General features: G+C 37.8%; 2 protein-coding genes and 1 non-coding gene across 4 annotated transcripts in view; 1 reads left to right on the forward strand and 2 right to left on the reverse strand.

Moving 5' to 3' along the window:
- The window catches only part of LOC137395851 (myosin-IIIb-like), a 32,680-nt gene extending 16,066 nt beyond the window's left edge, over positions 1-16,614 (reverse strand). Inside the window, 11 exon segments of the mRNA XM_068082260.1 lie at positions 256-487; positions 4,183-4,321; positions 6,726-6,797; positions 8,079-8,196; positions 8,664-8,781; positions 10,637-10,784; positions 12,320-12,535; positions 13,202-13,340; positions 14,587-14,652; positions 15,877-15,999; positions 16,573-16,614. Coding sequence (XP_067938361.1) covers positions 256-487; positions 4,183-4,321; positions 6,726-6,797; positions 8,079-8,196; positions 8,664-8,781; positions 10,637-10,784; positions 12,320-12,535; positions 13,202-13,340; positions 14,587-14,652; positions 15,877-15,984 — 1,356 coding nt within the window. The 5' untranslated portion in view covers positions 15,985-15,999; positions 16,573-16,614.
- On the reverse strand, positions 12,760-12,874 carry Trnal-caa (transfer RNA leucine (anticodon CAA)). The gene is made up of 2 exons: positions 12,837-12,874; positions 12,760-12,805 (listed from the first exon to the last, which is right to left on the reverse strand). It is a non-coding gene; the product is annotated as a tRNA-Leu (tRNA).
- Positions 16,615-16,918: 304 nt separating the features above from the next.
- On the forward strand, positions 16,919-24,879 carry LOC137404498 (cyclin-dependent kinases regulatory subunit 1-like). Of its 2 annotated transcripts, none has more exons than XM_068090733.1 (4): positions 16,919-16,966; positions 17,963-18,084; positions 18,586-18,713; positions 24,629-24,879. In XM_068090733.1, exons 2-4 carry the CDS (start codon positions 18,020-18,022, stop codon positions 24,670-24,672), a joined length of 237 nt encoding a protein of 78 aa, XP_067946834.1. In that variant the 5' UTR covers positions 16,919-16,966; positions 17,963-18,019; the 3' UTR covers positions 24,673-24,879. The 2 variants fall into 2 exon arrangements, with proteins under 2 accessions (XP_067946834.1, XP_067946826.1); XM_068090725.1 differs by lacking the exon at positions 16,919-16,966 and adding an exon at positions 17,047-17,128.
- The last annotated feature ends 310 nt before the right edge of the window (positions 24,880-25,189 follow it).

A 25,189-nucleotide genomic window follows, 5' to 3' on the forward strand; every position in this document is an offset into this window, starting at 1 on the left:
AAGTAAGTAATGAGAAAACAAGGAAAAGTTGTCAATACAAACCAGTAATACCACAATTGCTGTACACTTATTAAATTAAAAAGTTAAGTTTTAGTATTTTCTGTTTCAAGGATCAAAGGGACAATTTACAATCAGGCAATTAACATGTATCCTACCATTCATATAACATAAAATCCCTATAACATAAATGTTTTCGGAACGCAGTATTTACGTTGTAGGTCCATCTACTGTATGTCGGTAATTGAAAAGACCTACCTCGATGAACATCGATAGAATTTCAGAGTTGTTGGTGAAGGAAATGTGACTGGTCTTAACTCCCTCAGCCTCAAGGTCTCTCTTCTCCCAGGCAAACACGTGCTGGTTGAAGAAATGCTGCATCTGTTCATTTGATACATTTATGCAGAGCTGCTCCAGACTGTTGCTCGCAAAGTTCTCAAAGCCAGCGATATCGAGCAACCCAATGATGGGAGTAGAAGAACTCTTAGGTCTGCAGCAAATTGATGTACATGTATATATATATATATATATATACTCATGCTACAGACATATATATGCTATATATATATAGCATATATGCTATATATATATATGCATGGGAGTAGAAGAACTCTTAGGTCTGCAGCAAATTGATGTACATGTATATATATATATATATATATATATATATATATATACTCATGCTACAGACATATATATGCTATATATATATAGCATATATGCTATATATATATATGCTATATATATATATCATGCTATATATATATATATATATATATATATATATATATATATATATGTACTTACCTTGGCTAGAAATTCATCGGTACAACGTATATACTGTAAATGTGCACAGCAATCAGATAGAAATTAACCATGACAAACTTCTATCTGATAATAAATATACACTGAAACCATAAGGACATTTTACTCGCTCCGGGACCTGCTTCTTTCGTTAAAACCCTTATATACTGCATCAAAAACATTTATAATATTGTGTCATAATAATCATGTCAGGCTTGGCAGCTGATACTCTTATTCCTGAGCTAATTGTCCACCTTCTACCATATCAGAACATTTGTACAAATACATATTCTCTGCGCTTTATTGGCACACCTGATTATCTTCCATGGCAACCTAGACTGCCAGCGTACTAGTTAAACATAACAAGAAGAAGAATTCATTATATAAAAGAGATTTAGACAATGAATTAATGAAAAAGTATTCGATACAAGATAACAGGTAAAACAGGTAAATGTAGCGAGGAGGGAACAGACGAGGTGAAGGCAGAGGTTATGATAGTAACTTACTCTAACTTACTTTAAGTAAAGTTTAAAGTTATTAGCTTATTTGTGTTTAAACCATTTTTATACTTTTCCGTTTTAATTTATGCATTCAGTCCTGTACTGACAGCTTGGGTTGTTTTGAGAAACTATAAACATCGTGCGCTGGGAATTACCTTGAGTGTATATTCGAAAATTTGCCTAAATTGTACATAGTAAGCTGAAAATTTCATAAGTTAGGGTAGTCACGAGTAGACGTTCCAAGGTATAGACATGGCGAGTATACATGAGTAAACACTGATACGAGTTGTTCCAAAAATAGCTAGTGTGTACCCAGTTTAAAATTGAGTAGATGAAAGGAAAAATGAGAGTAGAACTAGAGTAGAGGCTGAATAGGTGCAAAGAGAAAGATGTGATTGTCTTTTTAGCCCGAGTTAGCCATAGCCGAGACTAAACTGAAGACTAAATCTGACCCGCTGTAGGTAACATATACTAAGTCTCCATACAGCGATAGTGTACCGACACCTAGGTGTGCCAGTACCGAAGAGCTACGCTGGGTCGACAAGCAGATCATGTTTTCAAAGTGCGCTATAGTTGACTAATGGTTGCGCGATGCCTTATATCAATGCATTTGTCTGTACATGAAACAGCAGGACAGCAAAGGCTATGCGCATGCACAAGTTTGACGCTGTTGGTCGCTCAGGCTGTTTTTGTGGCACAGACATGGCGCAGCGCACGGGTGTTTCGCTTCCAAACAGCAACACTGAATCACGACAGAATGAGAGCGACACGACTGTTTCCATGATGACATGGCAGTGCCATGCGGGGGTGTGTCGCTACACTATCGCTGTATGATAACTCAGTAATAGACAGTAAGTAGCAGCCATGAAAGACATCTTTCGGCATGTCACTTTTGACAGTTTATGTTGATGTTTTTTTATTCAAAACAATTTCTTTGTTACTGAAGCTCACACAATCACCAAAGTAGTTTATTTCAGAAGGACTTGCTGAACTTGTCTGCTGAATCAAGTAGGCAGATTAATGCCTTTATCTAACCATAATGCCAACCAAGCGGTTCGATTCAACCAGCCAGCTGTATAGTCACAGAACCAGTAAAGTGGCAGGAAAATACAAATTCCAATGAGCCGGGTGAGTCAGCAGGTCATAAACAAAGGAGCCCCTAGCAACCTTTCCGTATGCTTTGCTTTCCATAAACTATCTATTATCTCACTCTTTCTAATTACGCCGTTTAGGAGGTGATGAGCAATACATGAACGTGATTGTAAGACATGCAAGGCTAGGCCGAGGATATATCTCTCAGGAGTTCCGTCTGCAGCTGATCCTTGGGTCTTTATAAGCAAAGTTTTGATATTGACCACTAATTGTGTAACTATCGCTCTTATTTAAACTGGACAAAAGGCCAGCTGCTACCAGAGCAATAGAGTTGAGGTAGAATCGTATAATTTGAGCATTCATTAGTTCTAATACTAGCAACATGGCATAACCCTTAACGAAATGTCAACGCCCCCAATCATAATATACACTTAAGACCTCAGGCTAACTTAACACCTCTGTTACTGCAGATAAATACGAAAAAAATCGGAACTACATGAGCATTGCGGCGAAGCCTATCCGAGTTGCCATCTAGGTTTGCTGCCATTACATAGAATACATTTTTTTGTTTTTTTTGCGGCAGGAAAATGGTGGGCAATTTTCCAATAATATCTTTAGCTAATAACAGTTTCCTAGTTGTCTCTATCTCTTGCTGTCAGTCAAGGTGACTAAAACTATCTACGGTTGCGTTCTAGAGCTGCATGTGAATGTTGAAGTTCTGGCTTTCGCTAGACTAGATTCCCTCTCTCGACAAGAAGCATACTTGCTAAGTCTTCCGGTTTGGCCAGGACCCTCCAGTTTTTTAAGTCAGTCTCCCTTTTGCACCAAATCTCTCGTTTTCCTCCAGCTTTTTCAATAAAAGTAGTGGTTTAATTTTTTTACTTGTCCTTATCCCTTTGTTTACTAGTTGTGAGCTTGCATCATCATACAAAGTTAGCGACAATGAAACAGATCGCTATTAAACCATGTTTGCAATAAAACCTGGGCTATTTAGATTTAGCAACATTGATGGCTAACGATTTACTCTGCAGTTTTTCATCAATAAACAAAGATTATACGTAGAGCTGTGACATGTCGTTAGCAAACGACCATGACCTCACATTGATAGTAGAGTACCTGAACATTGAATAAAATCGTGGAAGGGCCTCCAATGTAGGTATCAATGAAAAAAAGAAACTTCACAAAGAAATCTAGGCTTCAGATTCAACTACTACATTTACTGTCAATCTCACGCTTTTTTCTCAACCACTTGGCAAGTATGACAAGAAGGATATGGTGTTCAACGGACAAGAACAGGTCGAGACAAGCAAGCATTTCTATCCGGTTGCAGCAGTTGGCCGATGGTTAGGTTTGTTTATCCCCGCACTCCAGATGCTGCCTCGGTGCATCACTGGTACAGCGCAGTACTTTACAGATGTTGTATTTGGTTCTGTAAGGGTGTTCAGTTCACCTTCCCCATTTGTATGGAAGTTGACTGTTTAGTCGCCATCAGCCTGGCCCATATACAGGTGGTACCAGATTACATAAATTAGCTACAGCAGGCTCATCTGGCCTAGTTGTCTACTGTCATCACTTTCATCTGCATTATCAACTACAGCAGCATTTGAACTGTGAATGCTAGCCAACTATTGCATTTCATTATGCACACTGTCGTAGCACTTTTGCAAAACTATAAAAATAAGTTGACCTCCCACCATAGCCTAGACATCAAATTAGCTTCACATTTGAAGTAACAAGCAAGCAGAGTTGCAATTGCTTGAAAAACAATCAACTTCCTCGTTCAACTCACGCGGATTCACTGCTGGGCTTGAGCCTTGCATTGATTTTGTTGACGATCCAAGTGAATAGCCTAGAATAGAGAGATCTGGCGAGGGCATCTCTGCCGGCATCCGCCTGAGACAAGTTCTTGAGACTCACTATCTCTTCCCCTACAGGAAACATGAAAAGCTGGACAAGCCTGAGATGCTACAGCCACTTTTGGCTGGTTATAACGGTTTTGGGACTGCAAGGAATAAAACAGGAGATCTCCGAGTTAAAAAATGTCTGGGTGTGGTTTGGGAATAATGAGCAAGCCTTAACCTATAATCAAGCCATCTCATTAGATTTACGCAAACAATCCTGTGTGATGCCTTGAATAACCTGAGACATGTATTATTTATGTGTATTAAATATATTCCAGTTGTAACAAGAAACTAGATATCTATATATAAATAAATGACTCACACTCACTATAAAAATAAAAAGTGCTACGTAAGGATTGCTGACGCGTTTTAACCATTTGCTAAGAAGCAAACTCGAAATGCACAATTTGATTCCTGTCATTGCATAATTGTGAGAAGCCTGAACAAAAGGACCTATGAGTGAGATACAAAGGCGTATTGTCCTCACTCGCAAAAAAACCATATTGTTATATAGTATCAATTATCCTAGACGGGTCACTGACAAGGCTTTTTTGCAACTGATAGAATCAGCATTTCTCCTTAGAATAAGTGTAGTGCACATTGCCTAATCAAGGGTTCAAGCATATCCCTGTGAGCCCTATTCCTCAGGCTGCTCTCTCTCTCTCTCAACATGTTTGTATGCACCTAGCTCGTTTCCTTGATAGTGACCAAGAGCATTGCTACGAAACTAAATAACCGATAATTGAAAGTAACTCGATTTATTACAGTTTCTGAGTTTTGGTTTATCGATACGCTACAACACAACAGCAATTAATAACATTAATCATATAAAACATGTGAGGCATATTCAAACAGGTTGGTACAGGTTTGTAGGACAGTTGATAGTGCCTGGCGAGTCAAGACAAGTAGAATCATGTGTTCCGTACTTGGATGAATATTTTAATTTGGAAGAGCATTAAAAAGCTCATAACAAATTGTTAAGAAGGGGAGAGGGTAGATCATGGCAAATGCTCTTAACTTAGTTTATGCCAATTTTATAGACCTACAATTATTTTTATGTTCTTCAGGCCATTCTAGTAGCTGTCAGGCACTTGTAATGGGAACTACTTTATTGTTCCATTAACTCACTAGAATAAAGTCTCGGTGAATCCACTAGAAAACTGTCAAATTAATTTGACCAAAACAAAATTTTGCACTATAAAATATTACATAACATTTTCGCTGACCATAAGATATACGATGTTTATTAGAACATTTTATGATGTCACAGACAGCTCTATTATTGATTTCTGGTAGAGCACAGTCGACATTTTCACTAAAATGTTTTAGGTAAGAGCTTAAAAATATCAAAAGATTTATACGTTTACTAAAACAAAACTTTAAAAGATAATATAATGCATTTAGGTCATTGCAAGCTTATCCTCAAACAGTTGGATCTTGATTTGGCATATAGTTCACAAAAAGCTGTGATTTTCCAGAATCTTTAAAAAAAAACACATTAAAGGCTCCTCTGCTGTACAGAGTTTATAAATACCGTAGATTTGCTCAGATAATGGAAGATAATTTTGCTTAGGGGAAAGTTATAACTGCAGGTCTCTGTTTGTATAATAGCTAAATCAAAACTCAATGAACAAAGTTAAAGAAAAATGGCCTTTTTTTAGCCAAGTAGGCTAAAAAGAAAGGTAAAAGTCAAATTTCCTAACAAAAAGAGAAGCTAGCCTGTGGTTATCAAGATCATAATAATATATGAATGTTGGGACCTTTATAAGATTCAAACAAAAAACACTACACAGGCCTGAACTACTACAAGCTACAGAATCACTTTTCGCACAGGTTCTTTTCTCAACCTTTTCTGTTCTGATAGCTTGAGATCATAAGCGATTTTCTAAAAATTTAGATAGTAGCATGGCAAAACCATAAATTTGGGGGTTCCATAGCCAAAGTGCACATGCACTTGGCCTGAATAGAAAACTTTTAGAGACACTTTGTAGTCAATAACACTTTGAGAAGCAAAGAATTAGAATGATCCGGAAACAAACAGCAGGATATGTAATCAAGCGGCAAAAAGGTAACGCATACCTATACGCAGCCTGTGTTTCCTGTCTGATAATCAAGATGGTAATTAGCAAACCTAATCACAGTGAGGCATGACCATGAGGTCGAGATGACCCACAAAAGAGTGTTCAATTCTTTTGTCTCCAAATTTACATTAGGATCTCCCACAGTACAGTTACTAACTACTGTGTGATGATGAGAAATCAATACTTTCATTGCATGGGCTAGGCAGTTTAAGGCCTTTTTCGTGCAAAGAATCAGTCTCACTTCATCTAGAGCCACTCTAAGGTGAATGCAAAGCACAAGACACTAATCTGCAGGTGAAAACTGCTGACCATATCATAACATGGCTCTGTATGACAGGTATGATACATACCTCTAATAGAGTTGATGTTTGAGATGAGAGAAGTTGCAAGTTCCTCCGCTCCTATACTCAGCAGCTCAGTGGCTACAAGACATGCTAAGGCTAAAGTGGTCGTCTGCCCTCTATCAGGCTAGTTTTAAACAGCCTGTTATATTTTAGTTTACTTATATCAACAGGGATTGAGCCACTCATATCTAACACTCCTTACCAGTCAAATGGTGGATTTTCAATCAAACTGCGGATCTTTTCAAATTGTTTTGTGAATCTCTCAACTTTAATTTGTAGATTTTAATTTTTCAACAATGCTCTTAGCGTTATTATATCCTTTTAGTTTTTAGCCCGAGTTTCAATCTATTACCCCTAAAATTTATCACAGCTCTGTATACATTTTACTCAGCTCCATTTAAAACTGTTAGTCGCTTTCGGTAAAAATCGACGATTTGTTTTGAAATACGTAGATCTTAGCTAAAAATTAGAAAACCCAAAAAATCTTTCAGATCCAATTTGCAGATTTTATTTTTCAAATATGTTAGCATTGCATCATCCTTTCAGTTTTAAGCCCAAGTTTTAGATTATCGCTCTAAAGATTTTCACAATTTTGTATACTTTTTATTATTGACAATTTAAAACTGAAAATCATTTTAGCTGAAAGTTGACGCTGTTTTATGGAAACGCATAGATAATACCAAAATATAAGTCAAAAAGTCAGCAGGTTGACACTATATAGTGGACTTCCACCATTATTGCTTACTAGTTACTTCCACCATTATTACTTACTAGTTACGGCTAGTACATCCAGCCTATTTCTATAAAGATAGCACACATTATAAGATTATCTACATGTGTATATAGTTTGTTCGTCGTATGTCCAGTTATAGCCATAAAATACCCACACTTTCAGCGCTTGCTAGCATAAGAAAAGACCGCTTTGCACTGGAATTGAACTCTGATTCACCTTTTTGGTAGATAGATGCACTAATCACTACACCACATGGCCACTTTTCCATACTATGGAATAATTGTGACCATACTTATTACACCTTCCGATCGTTAATGGTGCTCGGGACTGCCAGTGTACTTAAAAGAAATACGTGCTCAGACTTACCCAAAATGCTATAAAGCTACGTATATATAGCATAAATTTATTAAATTATAGCACACAGAGAAATAAACAAACATTTTCATTTAAAAGTTAGAATGGTAAATGTTGTAAGTGTTAATTAAAAATAAATTTTCTGTGCAAAAAGTTTTTTTAACTCCAATGCACCGCCGGGCATTCAGTAATACCTGTATATACACATATATGACCACGAGGTACAAATATATAATGTCACATAACGCAAGAATGAATCACAAAAAACCTACCGACAAGCAACGGATATTCATCCGCTATAAAGACACCATCAGTCTCGGAGTCAAGTTCAAACCGTATGTTGGTAAGGTGAAGGATGGCTGACAAGTATGCAAATATCGTGTGAGAGTCCTGTTAACAATACAAACCATTTGTGTATGTGAGTTTATGGCACCACATGGGAATATATTTTTCATTTATTGACTTTTTTTGTTTTTGTGGCACTATATATAAGCCATTTTAATACTATATATAATTTGTGCTGCCATAGAGGACGATAACCACTTATGTCATTTCGAACTGCTTAAACTAATTGTAAACAGTAAATTACACACATTTATGGTCCATGATGAACTAAAAGGATATCAATTTTTCAGAACTCAAAAAGAGTTTGCTAGAACTGATGATAAGACGAAAATGAAAAGCACTGTGTGTAAAGTTTGAGAGCATAATTGTGTTGATACGCACATCACAGGGCATCACTAGTTGCTGCAATATTCATTAGGCTAGTGATTGGTTGAGAGCAGACACTCATCTCTTGGTGATTGGTTGAGACCAGACACTCATCTCTTGGTGATTGGTTAAGAGCAGACACTCACCTCTTGAGTAAAGCCTATGTCTGTGAATATTTTCTGCAGCTGAATAAATGAGGCTTTATGGTGTAAATGATTAGCTTTGCTCTCAAACATGGGAGCACCCTCCTGGGATCTCAGCACCCTAACAAAGATTTAATAGAAAGCCTTACTTGCGCACCACTCTCTCTATGGACACCATCAAAACAAAACAAGCAGACCTGATGGTTTTATGAGAAGGAAAACCACAGGAAATGGTGGCTGAATATGTGTCATACCAAGAGACATTTTTACCAATTAGCACCAAACTGCCTTAGTCCTGTTATTTAGTGACCGTTGTTACATGACGCAATCAACGGAGGGTTGTCGTGTAAAATTGAAACAAGCGTCTGAATGTACCAAATTATATGAATATTTTTGGGGTGCTTCTAAAGTGAGCTGCCATCTAACTAGCTCTTGTTGAGTACACGGCTAAAGTGGCGGGCCGCTAAATGTGAAAAAAGAAAAATGGTGCGTATCGCAGTTGCTGTTTATAAAGTAACTTTGTTGAAGACCATGCGCTATTTGTATTCATAATCAGTTTAAAAAATCACAAAAAATGATGGCCAAAAGTTAGCGAAAATAAATTGTTATTTTTAAAAAATAACATGTACGTATGTACATCTTTGTATTGTAAATAATAAATCAACAAAAATGATGTTTTTTGTAAAATGCAAGAACAAAAATGAGAAGACAGAAATCAGGAATTATTGAGTGAGTTGAACGAAAATGGTAATCGGTAAATTGGTAATCTAATAGTCTTGGAAAGGAGTTGGGATAGTGATTTAAAGTAACATAAATCTCACAGACTGAAACATACGATAGGGGACGTACTCTATGTAGTATGTTAGTGTTACGGAAAAAAAAACAATGTTTGTCATATGTGTGGAAGAACAAATACTAATATTCTGGGCATAATTTATGCAATTGTAACACCCTACAACACTTTGTATGTATCCCGATATCAAACATGGATTTACAATCAGAGTAGCTCTATGACTTTCGGTTAGTTCTCTAAAAGTTTATAAGTGTCTCGTGCCTTGCAATGTTTCCCTGACTAGTGGCATGGCCAGGAATGCACTAGTCGGGAAAGCCATGAGCTTACGTTTGACAGTGTCTAGCTAGGCAAACTAAAGTGTAACAATTCATAGACAAGGAACTAAGCCCTTCCCCTTGCATGAGAAAGAAAACCTTAGCCCCAAGAGTAAAATATGCGCTTCATGAAAGGATTTTGCTGACTATGCAATCGCTTCTGCGTCAGATTAAGTAATAATAGAGACAGTTGAGAACACATCTTTGTCTTCCTTTCTTCCAGAACAAGCTCAGATATTGTTTCGCAGTTGTGACAATCGCTAGTGATCAGCTGTGGCATTCGCTCGTGATTAGCTGACAAAACCAGTAACTAGGAGGTATTTAAGACAGCTTTGACTTCTCAAAATATATAGCAACGCAAATGCTCGACATTATTGTAGAATACTCTAGACACCGTAGTCATGAAGTCATGTGGATTGTATATGAACACACTGTATGTTTATATACAACCTTCTAGACACCATAGACATGCTCTATACTCTATATCCATATACAATACTGTAGACACCATAGACATGCTCTATGCTCTATATCCAGATACAATACTGTAGACACCATACACATGCTCTATACTCTATATCCATATACAATACTGTAGACACCATAGACATGCTCTAAACTGTATATCCATATACAATACTGTAGACACCATAGACATACTCTATGCTCTATATCCATATACAAAACTCTAGACACCAAAGTCAGGTTCTATAATCATGTGTTACAGAGCATAAACCATAGCCGTACTCTTGACCGATACGCCTTACATATGCTACAATCCAACAGCCACTTAATACACATGAAGGGAACCATCAACCGCACGCTATTCCTATCCCATTACACTATCACCATGGAGACGGCTCGGCTACCTGTACTCGTCAGGCCTGCCCAACAGAACCTGATTCTTCTGCTTGTCTGTGAGACCAGCGAACAGATGATGGAAGATGTGAAAGTTATGCTCATTCTTGCCGTAGGAGGTGACCCTTGTCTTCTCAAGGAGGAAGATGCTAACTCGACCTGAGGTGATAGAGAGTTGCGATCTCTTGATACGTGTTAAAAGACAAACTTGCTCAAATTTTTAATAAAAATTATTAAAAGATCGGTATTTTTTTATCATTTACGATTGTTTTTAATGTTTAAGGTGATCTGATGGTTCGGATGTTTCAAGATTACAGTTGACAAAACTCGATCGTGGTTGAAACGTCCAGATCAAGCGAAAGTGTGATTATGACGTCTATAGTCGCAAAGAGACTAATAAGGCGTGTACTGCTGTAACTTGAATGCATTAGTCGATACAAACTATCGCAATGATAACAACTAATGACATCATTTCGCTCATACTGTTTGTTTAGCGTTTAAACAGCGATCAAGCTTTGCCGATTTTAATTTTGAAACAACCTGGCAGTAAGATCACCAAAAACATAAAAAACAATCGCAAATGATAGAATAATAATGACACTTACTGATAAAATATACAAACATTTTGGGTAAGTTCATTTTTACACATCAATTATAACAGGTAAAATCTAACCAAAACCATGTTAGCATGAGGCATCTGCAAGCTAAATTATGCTGTACATATGCTATTTGTTGAACAGAGTAGTGAGGGAAAACTGTACCAGTTACAATTGTTACCTCACCATTGATCGTAAATTGAGATTCACTAAATAAACTCATTGGTCCGAACTCCAAAAGTCCTTCTATAGAATTGTACTAGACATACAGTCAAGTATCTCCATCGCACTTGCTAATTCATGATAGAGGAGTGTTTAAAGGTCTGTTACACACACCAAAACTAGATTGTTTGTCAAAAAATACCAACTCGTGTGAAATTATGTAAAAAAATTATGATTTTTTTCTCCGAAAAAAATTGATTTAAATCATTTGATTTTGTCATGCCAACTATGATTATAATCCAAATCAGCGAACAACTTGACAACCAAGTCGAGGGTTGATGCCATTTCATAGTGATCAGGAAATGGAGTCATGATGCGACAGCTGGAGTCTCACTGTGTTTTGTATACTAATACCAGTAAGCACCTCATGAAACTTTAACTAGAACAGCTGAGAGCTACTAGAGCACTAACTTATACTTTCGCTACGGCTGCTCTATTTGTATTGTTTTTCTCTGCTAAAGTAAAAATAACATCAATAATACGGATATCTTTAAATAGGCTAGTTGTGTTTAGATAGCATGCGCTTTATTGAGTTGCTCTTATAACAGCGACGCAACTTGTTCAATCACTCCGTATAAACCTATAGTGTTCAACTAGGTTTGTCACAATAGAGAAATCGGATGCCTAGTTGTTGTGATCAACTTGTGATCATTATTAATTATTGCAGCACAAGTGAACAGCGTTAGGTTATAAATCACAGCAGGTTTGTCCTCGCAAACATACAGACTGTTTTTGTATCTTAGCTAGGACACTAACTACTATTATCTCGCGACACTTCAAAACAAGTAAGAAGTAATATTTTGAGCGCGTACAATAATGACCTGGCTAAGAGTTAATGAATATAAAACTGTAAAAGTAAATAACATCTTAACACACCTCCAGATATCTGACCATCATCCGTGAAAAAGATTTCAATATATTTTCCAAATCGACTGGAGTTTTCATTCATGGTAGTTTTAGCATTTCCAAATGCTTCCATCAAAGGATTAATCTCGATAAGAGCATCATGAAGGCTGGTTCCTGGTGCGTCTGTAACCTGAGAGCACTGCTGAACAAGTTGCCGAATCAGCAACTTTGTGGTTTCTGTTTTACCTGCAATGTAGCAAAATCTTTGGCATTACTTACATGCAGGGCTTAGATATCAAAGATTTAGAATGCAATGTCATTTTGGTCAAGAGACTGGTCTTTAAGTTGTATCGGTTAACCTACGGCAGTGTAGCGTATAGAAAAAGAATGATGAAGTTTAAAAGCCATCAAGCCTTAAAAAATAATGATTGCGCGCATATAATCTAACTCGCAAAAATAAAAAAAACTTTTGTCAGAAGTGGGATTTGAACCCACGCCCACATTCGTGGACCAGAACGCTTAGCATTGAAACAATGCAAGACAGAGTCTTGAGTCTGGCGCCTTAGACCACTCGGCCATCCTGACACGATGATAACGCTTGCAAATACATCCTATATGATTCAATATGTTGATAGTTGATATCGCGCGCACGTATACGAGATATGCAATTCTAGTCTATGGAGATAGATTTGCCCAAAGCACAACATCGCGTTGTGTGTAATCCTGTTGAGGTGGCTCCTTGCATTTAGCTGAAAGATAAAGTTGCTTCTATGCATGTTGAATCGCTCAATACAAGCATCCATGTGGCACAGAATAAATTTGAAATGCTATTATAAATAAAAAGCAGCTATGAGCTGAAGTTTTGTTGCTACAGAAAATTTATGAGGAAAACCCGAGAGCTAAAAAACACACCTGAACCTGACTCTCCGCTGACGATACAGCACTGAGGATCTCCGTTACCCAGTAGGTTGTGGTACATTCGGTCAGCTATGGCAAACACATGGGGCTTTAACTTTGACTGTATCTTGATGTCCCTGTACTGCCTTGAATGCTACACGGAGAATATAGTGGGCACATGAAACTGGAACACACCTAATTGGCATTGAAGGCAGGATGGAAGCAGATATTATTTTAGGAGCACATGGTGCCTGAATAGAAGGACTGAGTGATTGTGCTTAGGGGCAGCATGCATATGGTATCGACATCGCTACTAGTGATCAACCCATCCCATGAGTTGGAGGAAGGCCAGATGGACTCTTGAAACAAGGTGCAACCGAAGCAGAAATAGAATTCGAACATAAGGCCATCTTCTATGTAAAATAAGCGCATTGTTGTACAGTGTATGACGAAAGTGCTGCCATAGGCTGCCTCATAGCAATATATACCTCACTAACATTAACTGCTTTCAGATTGTCCTAGAGACAGAAGCGGGTAATTCCTAAGATGAGTTCAAACGGTTATAAACATCGAACAAATGTCACCTTCTCGTTTTTACAAAAGTCAAAAAGCAGAAACTCGGTCGGAAACTGGTGAAGACAGGAATTCATCTACTTCCTGTCATCACCATGCGAAGAGTCAGACATTGCCTTGTTTCTTAGTCTCAGCGCGTCTATTATAGCCTTACCGTCTATACAACAAACGGGGAGCTAGAAGCATCCAATAAACGCACTCAATAGAAACCAGGATTATTACACTTTAGAATATAGCCTCATAATACACACATATTGTGAGGCAATGGGTAAATCAACTGTTTATCAACAAATCCACATTACGCGCTAATCGTCGAGTTTTAAACACCTTCAAATTCATAAGGGTAAATTGGGAACTTACAAAAGGCACCCGAGCTGGTCTGCCCCTTTTTCTTAGGAAGGCTTTGATATAGTATTAGGTAAAAATACTATAACTAGAGAATATGTGTACAGATTGTATCAATTACATGATTGTGTTGATATTGCACGCATTGTACAAGAAAACAATAGCATAGCAGAGCACGGCTGATCAAGAATAAACGCAGACAACCTCTAAAATAGATTAGGTTACTGACTACGCCGGGTGTGATAGGAAATTTCGATAGCCTCCAAATCTTTCACTTTTGAATATTTATAATCTTTAAAATATTTTGTGGCGAATAGTCTGAAACTTGCTTAGATTAAGAGAGATGAACACTGAATAGTGTCTAACAAATTGTGTGTAGTATGCACCAGCGATATATGGGCTAGAAGAGTGAGTAACATACACGGGTAAAAAACGCCCGAGCTACAACTAGTAAAACGACATGTTTATCACTCAGTTCTCACCTTGTTGTCATATATAGGAAGATGCTCAAAGGGGTTCAGCGCAATGAGAATGTCCCCGATGTAAGTCTGCAATATGAATAATGACTGCTTATAAGATCAGGGCAATCAGAAATAGGACTTGAAAGGTCAGTGTTGAATAGTGACACTATAATCCGCCGGCCCTCAGTGAAAATTTACAGCTCATCTTTTTCTCTAAGAACAGCAGCAAAATCTTTATTATAATAAAAGTTGTGTATGTCCGTCTAGAACTACACTAACAGCGTTATGTAAAAAGATTGTACCACACAAGAGTCAAACCTAGATATTTAGCCTCCCAGCCGAGCATGCTGCCATCTTGCCACATTAAAGAATAGATGTACACATACTTATTACACATACTAGTATTGATAATATAGTAGACTGGTAATATCGACTGATACTGTTATGAAACAATGAGGACCTGCGTAACCAAACAGTGGCATGGCTATTTTCTAAAAACCACACTGCTGTAACCTGATCTCAAGATGTTATAGCAATTGTCAACAATCCTGTAATGATTTTATCTGTTCAAATAAAACTTATCCGATCTGATCCGTGCTATTCTTAGTGATAACTCACATTACACCAATTCTGCATTTACCTTATTCATTGCACGACATGTTTTTTATGAAGCACTGCTAGGCGTAAAGCATCATCAATACAATAGAGTCCACAAAATCAAGCTTAACTAAAATAAGAAATTTGGATATTCAAGTAAAAAGATTATTGTAAGTAACAGTATGGTTCAAATTTTTGCAAAAAGAAAAATGGATGGTTTATATTGCAAACTTATTTTGCAACTCTTTATTAAATCAATCACATTTAAAATTACGTATCTTCATCCCAACAACCTCCAGCAATCTACTGTGGCCAATGGAATGCTGCAAAAGGCAGCTTTCAGACACTGATGAAAATTAACTTTTTACGCTGCTAGGCATAAGTAGGCGTATGTGTTGTGAGCTCAAAGCATTTTTGCATAGGATTAATTCTTAGTTATTGCAGACTAAGAAAAACCAACCAACGCTTACAAACTTGAAAAAGCAGTTATGCAACAAACGTCTTCCCTTAATAAAGTAATCTTAGAAAGTTTGCTACAAAGAGGTTTGAAGTTGGACTTTGAATAGTTAAAACTTTTTTATATGTAAAACCTTTAAGCTACATGTATTGCCTACAAGCTACATAAAGCTCCAATAGCTGTTTAGTTTATATATATATGTAATTAGAATAAAAGAGTTGCAAAGCATGCAAAAATTTTCAAATAGATTAACTTACATATATCTGACCATTTCTGTATCTTATCTCCAGTTCAATCAATAATGTCTGTTCATTAAGTCTAGCTAAAGCTGCCAGATCATCTGCACTTCCAATTCCAGCCTCCATACTTTCCTCATTAAACTAGCAAAGTTATAAATGCAATTCAATAGTCTTCTATATCTTCAGTAAATTCATAGCAGCTTTTTATAACCACAGCCTTGGAGTCAAATGTTTTGAGTGTACTACTTCAAAAACCACTGTCCAATAACAAATTTTCCAACAGCTATACAAATATGCACAACGCATATAACGCTTGATATTAACATTATAACTTTAAACAACAATAACGATGCACCACATAGTCGTGTAATAGTTATACATGTACTTGTATCAGATGTTATATGCAAAGTGTATATAAATACGGCATAACAGTACTGCAACAAAATGAATATTTAGTTTAATTACAGAAACACTTTTAATGATACACAACACCAAAAACTACTTTCTGGCACAATCTATCAGAACATTCCTTATACACGGTATATGCAAATTAACACGAACAATCATCTAGCAGTAAGGGCGACGATAAGTGAGCGGTAGTTATCAAATTGTGAATACAAATGAGTGTTTTTAAAATATCACACACTTTATATGCGTCACTGTTGAAAAAACGAAAACAAATTGAAAATAATATCGTAGCTGAGATGCTAATACCTTGCAAACGCGTCCGACAGAATAAGCATCTATTTACCATCGGCACATGCCCGTTCTCGGGGAAATTTTACACTAGCCTTGGAGTGTTTAGGATGTGTTGATTTTTCGGTTGCCAGTTTGATGGATGTTTGATGTTTAGAACCTCAAACTATAACGATGCCGCAATGTTGATTCAAACAGTATCTTAATGCAACATTTACGCCTGCTGAGTTTTATTATTTCGTACGATTACAATGTAGGATGTAATTAAACAATTTTAACCAATAAAACCTGTCTATTTTAGCTTTCATAGACTTAACAACTAGGTTTTGATAAACTTTTTGATGGGGTGTATAAAATTACCCATCTAACTACTTTTTGTACCACGCTAGAGGAACGTCTGTCTTTTGCTTCAGTGAGTCACTGGTAACGCTTTCACCTTTGTTATCCTTGCAATTAAAAGCTACCGGATTATTTAGATACTTTGTATATAACCGGTATAGGTTTTTGATGTATTAATTATTTGATTTTAAAATGTGTCAACGTGATGCTGTTGATTTTAATTGCAAAGTTTAAGGTAAATTGATACTATACGTTTGAGATGCGTCTCATTGAAATTTGACTAGACTGACCGGCGCTTCATAAATACATGTGTGTTAATAATCGCAGGTTTTTTTGATGAAATAGTTTTGAGTGAGGCATAGCAAGCAAATTGATAATAAATGAGAATGATGAATTTTGTTTTCACAAAATATAAATTGTTAGAGAGACTACAACATAAATAATATCAGTATGGTATAAAAATTTATATTTAAAAATATTTAAAAAACAGTTATTTACATTGTCTATGCGTAATACAATTGAATAATATATTTTAGTTATAATTATAGGGCTCTACTAGCAAAATACCTGATGTTACTCAGGAATTAAAAATAAATCGTGTAGTTTTAAAATACTGCATGTTATTTTTTGTCAATAAATTTCTCGTAATTCAAATAAATATTGGTTTGTATTTTTAAATTATGTGTATCAATATAATTTAAAAAACTGTGGTACTAGATTCTCTGATGGTGATATTTTGACATAATTTTACATTGCAAATATACATTAATAAAAATATGTAAATCTGTAAACTTCAAGTTGCTCCAGGTGAGTCTCACATTCGCTACCTTTCCATGCCATAAGTGCTAAAAATGGCATCTGAAAATTAACAATGTACATATAATAATATTGTAAAAATAAGTGGGTTCAACCTACAGGCTTTGATCCAGTTTGTGCCTAAGTGCAGTGCGCTATCCAAACACGCCATCGGAGCTTCTGTTTGCAGTATATGTCCTTTAGTGTATTTGTAGTTCAAACTTTTGCTTCCATTTGAACAAAAACGAACTAGCAATTTGCTTTATCGTTATAGATATATACCATCTTTGTAAGTGCATCGTTGGATAAGATAAAGATCTGAAGCAAAGTCATGCCAACCCATGTTACACAGATCACCTACTCAGAAAGATACAGTGACAACACCTATGAATATAGGTCTGATGTTAAGGAAATGTATAATATTCTCTACTTCTATTGCATGTGTTCTTTTATTCGTGTCTTCAATTAAAATTGATCAGTTTTGCCGGGTCAAGTCGAATGTACGTGGAAGGTATTTGTTGCGCATTGTCTGTACTGCAAAAAAAGATTATTTGCCATATATATTAAGTGTACATTGTAAAAGATAACTAATTTTGATTGCGTAGAGAGAACTGATGGTATTATGATATTAGTCAGTATTGGCACCTAACTACTGCCTTATTTTGCTATAAAATCACAACTTTAACTTCGTATTGCTAAAAGTTCTACTCTATTTTCTGTTTTCTCATAGTTAATTTACTATTGGTTAACTTAAAATTATTCCTTGTATATGTATATTGCTGCTTACTTCGTCATGTAGCATGAGAGATGCTGGTAACTTCAGGCTTACTAAGCTATATAGCAGATCATACTGTTATGGCTATTGAGAATACTGGATATTTAGGCTATATGTTTCAGGCATGTGCTGTTGCCTAAGAATGTAGCTCGACTGGTTCCAAAGACCCACCTCATGAATGAGTCTGAATGGAGAAACCTTGGTGTCCAGCAATCTCCTGGATGGATGCATTACATGCATCACAAACCTGGTAATGCTTTATTGTGTAAGCATGAACCATCTGTGTGTGTTTTTCCTCATTCTCATTACGCTGTACAGTCAGTGAGCAGAAAAGACTAGACACATGTTGCTTCTCGCAAAATTTAAAAGATAATATTTTTTAGCTACTGCGCCATCATTTTTACAGCACTGGAGATATTTTCTGCTCTTGAACTGCTGAACTTGAATAATTTTCTTTCTGTCCATTGCTTCTGCAATAACAGTATCTATTTGTTTTGCTAATGGCTCTCCCATCGCAGCTGAACTGCACAACCAAAAGCCTTAATTTTTTCCAACTACAAGCACAGTAGACCCTTGCCATATGATTTTACTTCATTCCAGTGTTGGCATCGTAAGGCAAATTTTTTTATTGAGATATATAGAAACTCATAGTAATCATCTAATGCCGACACCCCTTGGTAAAAGTCATCAAAATTTTATATACGTACTGGACATATTAAAAGTTAATAACAAATTAATATGTCAACTTTAGTAACTACAGTTACATACAGTAACTTTAGTGTAATTATTGTTATGATCTAGCAATAAAATGTAACGTTACTATGTGCGATATGGCAGACGTATAACATAAACGTTGAATTTAATTTGAAGGAATTTAGCTTACTAAACACATACTTGAAGCTAAGTTTTAATATGCATTTTTAACTATTTTTTCGGATTTCAACTTTTTCATCGCTAAAATTTATCAACTATCTGTTTCCAGTTTCGTTTTCACAGTAACTAATAACGCCGAACTGAGCGAGATCGAGCATCATATCTCTTTCATTCGTTGTTAAAGGAATTTTGGTATTGGCATATTTGCTATTCCGACGTAATCAGCGCATTGACTGCCAAATTTAAATTTTGAGAAAATATTCTGTTGATATTGTATGCCGAAAAACATTTTGTATGGATAGGCCAAAAACCATTGTTTTCTACATCGTAGGGCAAAAAATTGTGTAACAAGTTCATTGTAACTATTACTGTAACTATGCGGTTTCAACAAGCTAGCTGATACTGTATGTTGTACAGCACTATCTGTGTAAAGATAGAGTGACTAATGTCAACGGGAAGAGGAGGAACATATTGTAAATAGGTCTAATTTGGTGCCATTGCACTTTCGTTGACGTTACTTCATATGGAATTTTGCCCTGATACGAACTACAAGTGTACAGGAAACATGCCGGTGAATTTGCTGCTGAAGAAGCAACTTTCTGTAATTAGGCAACTTAATAACTAATTTTTTTTCATATTTTGTTCCCTACTTTGCTAAAGGCAAATGTATTTTCATTGATACAGTTTACATCAGTTTCACAGAGCTGTAGCTATGGAGCAGGTAATGGGCCCATTAGTGCTCCCTTGATGACATTGCTTTCTCTACACATTATTATACACACCATAAAACCTTCTTTTGTATGCCATGGCACTCTAATTTTCAACCCTTCTCTCAGAGTGGAGCTCTATATGTCAACCCTTCTCTCAGAGTGTCGCTTTATTGGAGGTGGCATTACAATAAAAGATAGCATTGTATTTTTTAAAGACAAGTTCAGCTTTTTCATGGGCGAATCGAATGTTGCCTATAGTTTGCACTCTCCTTTAAGCAGAGTGTCATTAAGCCTTTGGGTGGAAGAAATCTGCTAACTTACTTCCAACTTGTCATAGATCTGTAAATAAATATGCATTGGGAAACTGATACATGTCTCTACCAGTTGGTATCTATTGCTTGCAATTAACCTCTGAGGAACTTAAAGCCTGCATTACACTTTGTTGGAACCTTGAAATTTTTTATTTGATTTTAAATTTTAAGGCATATTTTCATTTTATAACTGTATTTAACAAGGTTGCATAAAAGCTCATTGCACTCATTGATATGTTTGCTACAGTTTGCAGCCAAAACTGGCTTTTTATGTGCAATAGAACAGAAACTACGAGCGTTGATCCATTGTAAGCTGAGTTCATATTACCGCAAGGATGCTATCAAATAATATGCTATAAATCTGCAAATTTGTAAGTTATATATTAGTAATAATAATCTATCAAATGCTACAAATATATATTCAAGAATAAGTGACATAAACAAACCATAATTATTTATAAAACATTCAAACAAATTTTTAAAAATAAAAGGTAATTTTTAAAAAACTAATATAATTTGCTCGGCCAGTTGCGTTCTGATTGTTGTTTTCATTTGGAACCATTTCGTATTCTTCTAACTGTTCAATACCTTCTACGATGTCTTCTGACCCCAACTCCTCTTCTGCACAACTGAGCTAGTTGATATTAGGTTCAAACTATGTTTAGCAGAGCAAAACCTTTACGCCGTGCACTTCTGTATATACCTGCTGCCCGAATAAAGAGAAACTGTGTGTACTCAAACTAGTCTCAAATTTTAGCCCCCAAATACGTAGTAGCACAGATTCTATCGTAACTGCGAAAACCTTTTTCACTACTATTAGTCTGATACAGTTACTAATTATCTTTATAGTGTGTAAGAGTTGGAAAACAGACTTTGATATGAGCAAAAACAACAAACGAATTAATTGTTATTGATTTAATCACGGAGATAGCCTACATCTCCGTCACTGGTGCTGAACGTACTCTGGTAACGTGCCAGCCGCTCAGCCTGTCCCGACTCCGTGCATTTGTGTCTGGCCATTGCATAAAGATCCTCCAGATGGGCTGGCACCCTTCTATCCAACGTATCCGCAGGTTTTGGCTCTCAAGTCTGAGAGGAGTGATTCGACATCCATGTGTCGGTCATCTGCTCTCGTGTATGTGTCTACAGTACTGCTGGCTCGGAGTTGGAGGGGTTGGTCCATGAGGTTGAGGCGTTGCACCATTATGCTTTTTTTCGGCCTAGGCCGGTTCAAGCTTGTAGCCAGCGACGGCCCGCCCGGACAGCTCTCGATTACTCCCAATGGGCAGTAATTCTTGGTAGTCACTCGACATGGAACAGCCACTCGGCCCTGACTGGCACCACCATGTCGCGCACCACTTGGACCTTACTGAGCAGCAGCCGGCCATGTCTATTCGTTCAGATCAAAGGACAGCAGTTCACGGAAACCACGGGCTGCTGGAACTTCATGGCCCACTGGTGGGCCAATAGGAGTGGCATCCTCGCTGATGTAGCTCACCACAGAAAACTTGGTCTTTTTATCCTGAAGCAGTATGGGTAACCGTACAACTCCATAAAAAGGCAACAGAGTACCATAAGCCCGTGGCTGTCACTTTTTTAGCAGGTCTCTGGTGACCTGAGGGAGCTTATCAAACATCTGCTTGCTCAGAAATTTTGTAGTGCAGCCGGTGTTGATCCAAAACTGTTCGGATTCCCCTCAACTTTTTGAGGAGGAAGTGACTGGTCGAGTAGTGGGGCGGGCCCAGCGGCTTAGTCCGGACTGGCTCGGTACTACTACAGCGGCCAGGCACTCCTGACGCTGTCAAGGTAGTGCTCTTATGGGCCTGCAAAGTGTAGCCGGTAGGTGTACAGCGGGTCGGTCCTACCACCGTTAAGGCAGACTTCCGATGGCGTACAGGTCGGTTGTTCTCCTATTTGATCCCAGGCTAGCCTTGGGTGTCCACATTTCGGGGCCGGTTCTCGAAGTACTTGACCTGGCTGAAAGAGTGATAGGGGGTAATCCGGCCTTGGAGACTAGCTTTCGACATTGTTTCTGCAGGAGTCCATTCAGCTGACCTCGGCTGCACTCTTGGCAGCGTCATCTGGCGTGGTTCGTATCTCAGAAGCATGTTGGCATGTCGCATCTCTTTTTCCGAGGTCTGGGCCCCAGTCCTGTCAAGCCCGGTAATAGTTCTAGAAAGCCATGGCCGGAATCTCCTCCGCTGTCTTGGCTCTCCATCTTGTTACCAGTTGGAGTTCTTCCTGGCAAAACTTTCTCATGCGGTGCTTGGTCTGGCCGGCAATTGCGACGGGCTTCCGACACAAGGCCAGTTGATTTCTTTTAGCAGTTGGGGAGGGGAGGTATGGTCTGTGGGCCTTGGTGCAACTAGTGGTCGGCACTACTATTGCCGTTTCCCTAGTGTGGCATCTTTTTGGATCACTGCAATCACACATGCTCAAGGGCCCCACAGCTCCAACACTGAAGGGGTTTCCTTTCCTGTTCCTCCCGAGGTCGACTCCTATTCCAGTTGCTGCACTTGCTGTTTCAGCTGTTGGATGAGCCGGGCCAATTGACCGACCATGTGATCCTAAACCACAGCGGTCCATTCCTCAGGAGCCTTCTCCACTGTCTCGATGTTGGCTGTCCCTCTGCCCTCCAGCTTGATTTGTAGGAACTTGGTCCCTGCATGTATGATGTCTGTCAGTGTAGCTGCCGGTGCGGTCAAGAGGTGCCTCTGTAAGCTGGCATGGTTCACCAAGACACAGAATAACTCTCTGGCCATGTCGGCTGTGTACGCGGCTGGCAGGTCATCGTATGTCACTCGAACTAGCCGTTCCACCTGACAGGCGCCTTTTTGAAAGGAAGTATCTAGGTATCGTCTAAAAGTGCTCAGCTTGCCCCAAGCCTGCCTAAGGAAGAGGCCGAACTGGGCTCGAAGTGTGTCACAGATAGCTTCTACGCGGTCGGCTTGTCTACAATCCTCTACCTCCTCTTTCAAGGCCTCTCGAGGATGCAATAGCTTAGTGCCTTCCGTCCAAGCGTTCGCCTTGGCCACTTCTTGAAACCGGCTGATAAAGTACTCGACATCTCTGGATCTCGAGCACTAAAGTGCCTTCAACTGGGGGTCTGGGCCCAGGGTACTTTCATCAGTCACTCAAGGACCTCCGCCAGCCGGTCTGTACCTCTGTCCACACTCCTCGAGTGTCGACCATCCATTCCTTCTGTGAAAAATCTCGCCAGGTTGGGGGTGGTGTTGCTTCGACATCATATGGCTCACCAAGATCAGGGAAGCTCCTCCTCACAGGTCACTCGAGCAAGTACTTGCCAACTGCCAGGGAACGGTGATGCTGGCTCTAGCAACACGACCCACCAGGGGTCAGGGATGACTCTCATCCTTAAGTTTGGTCTTATGGAGCTGAGATCCTCAATCTTACCGCTGCCACCAATGTAAGCGACTCTGCTCGGCCCTTTACTTTTCACAAGACCAATAAGGCAAACACACCAAGTGTTTATTCAAAAGAATATATAGAATAGTGAATATATAATAGTACATGAATGTCACAACATGAACAATCCGTCAGTCCTTTATATAAATTTCTTCTCTCGATAAGCTCTGCCCCTGTTATTTTTTTGTTTTTGCGGTCGTTCTTTGTCTTCTCGGCTCACCAATGACCGAGTCTTCTGACAGAGGCTTTGCCTGGCTATGCCAGTGCTCATAGAACTGGCCCCGCTGGCTTTGGCCATGGCGCTCCGCCTTAACAGTGTAATGTTCACTGTCAAAATCAGCATGAAACCAGAATAATTGGAATAAATAGGAGAATAAAATTCAGGAATATACGAATAGTACTGAGAGAAATCTAAATTAACTCATCTACGTTTACTGAAATTTTTTACATTTTTTCCTTGAAAAATATTGCATTCAAAACGAAAGCGATTTAGGAATTTAACTAAAAGTTTTATAAAGTACATTCAACTGGTTATGTAAGCCATTAATCAAAATATGTTTGCAAAACATATTATGTCGTTGTTGTTCTATGAGGATTTTCAAGTGCATGTATATATGTAATGGTGTTTGATATTGCCGTAACTGTTAACGTACTGCAAAATTTAGCCGCCTTGCAAATGAAGGGAAATATAGTGTAGGTACAATGCATCGAGTTAATACCAATACTATCTGATTTTTGTATCTCTGTTGTACATGTAGAAAAGATAATGTTATGCAATGAACAGTAAACCTGCATCTTTATTAGTTTTGCATTATTATTAATCAGCAATTGTTTTTCTATTTCAGAACCATCTGTGTTGCTGTTTAGACGTCCAAAGACCCAAAAGTGAATTTCACATAAAATAGATGTAAGCTGGACAAGCCATTTCTATAACACTTCCGAACCTGACATTATTTTATAACATTTTGTTAATGTTTGTATGGTTTTTGTTAAGTTTGTTCATTATTTATTTGTTATCATTATTTTCACTCTTGTTGACATGTTATGAGTACATAGTATACGTATAGTAGTTCAGAATAAACTAAATTATTCAACAGAACCAAAAAAATCACACCACAATGATTGAAAAACTTTTAAGCAGTTTTTGTAGACAATAGATTATGTGTATTAGATAGATCATTGAAATAAAAAAGAATTGTGCTGTGACATCGCCACTTGCCATTATCGGTCTGTCCCACAAGTGATTCCGACTAGTTTGGTTAGCATAATCCAGCGGGTTGAAAGTACATGTATATATATATATATTTGGGGGTTATTTTCTCATGATATCCATTTGCGAGAACAGATAATCCCTAAGTTGAAGTACGCGAGATAATTACTTGGCACGCGTAATTATTGACGACAAG

The sequence above is a fragment of the Watersipora subatra genome, chromosome 1 (genome assembly GCF_963576615.1).
Source record: "Watersipora subatra chromosome 1, tzWatSuba1.1, whole genome shotgun sequence".
Lineage (NCBI taxonomy): Eukaryota > Metazoa > Bryozoa > Gymnolaemata > Cheilostomatida > Watersiporidae > Watersipora > Watersipora subatra.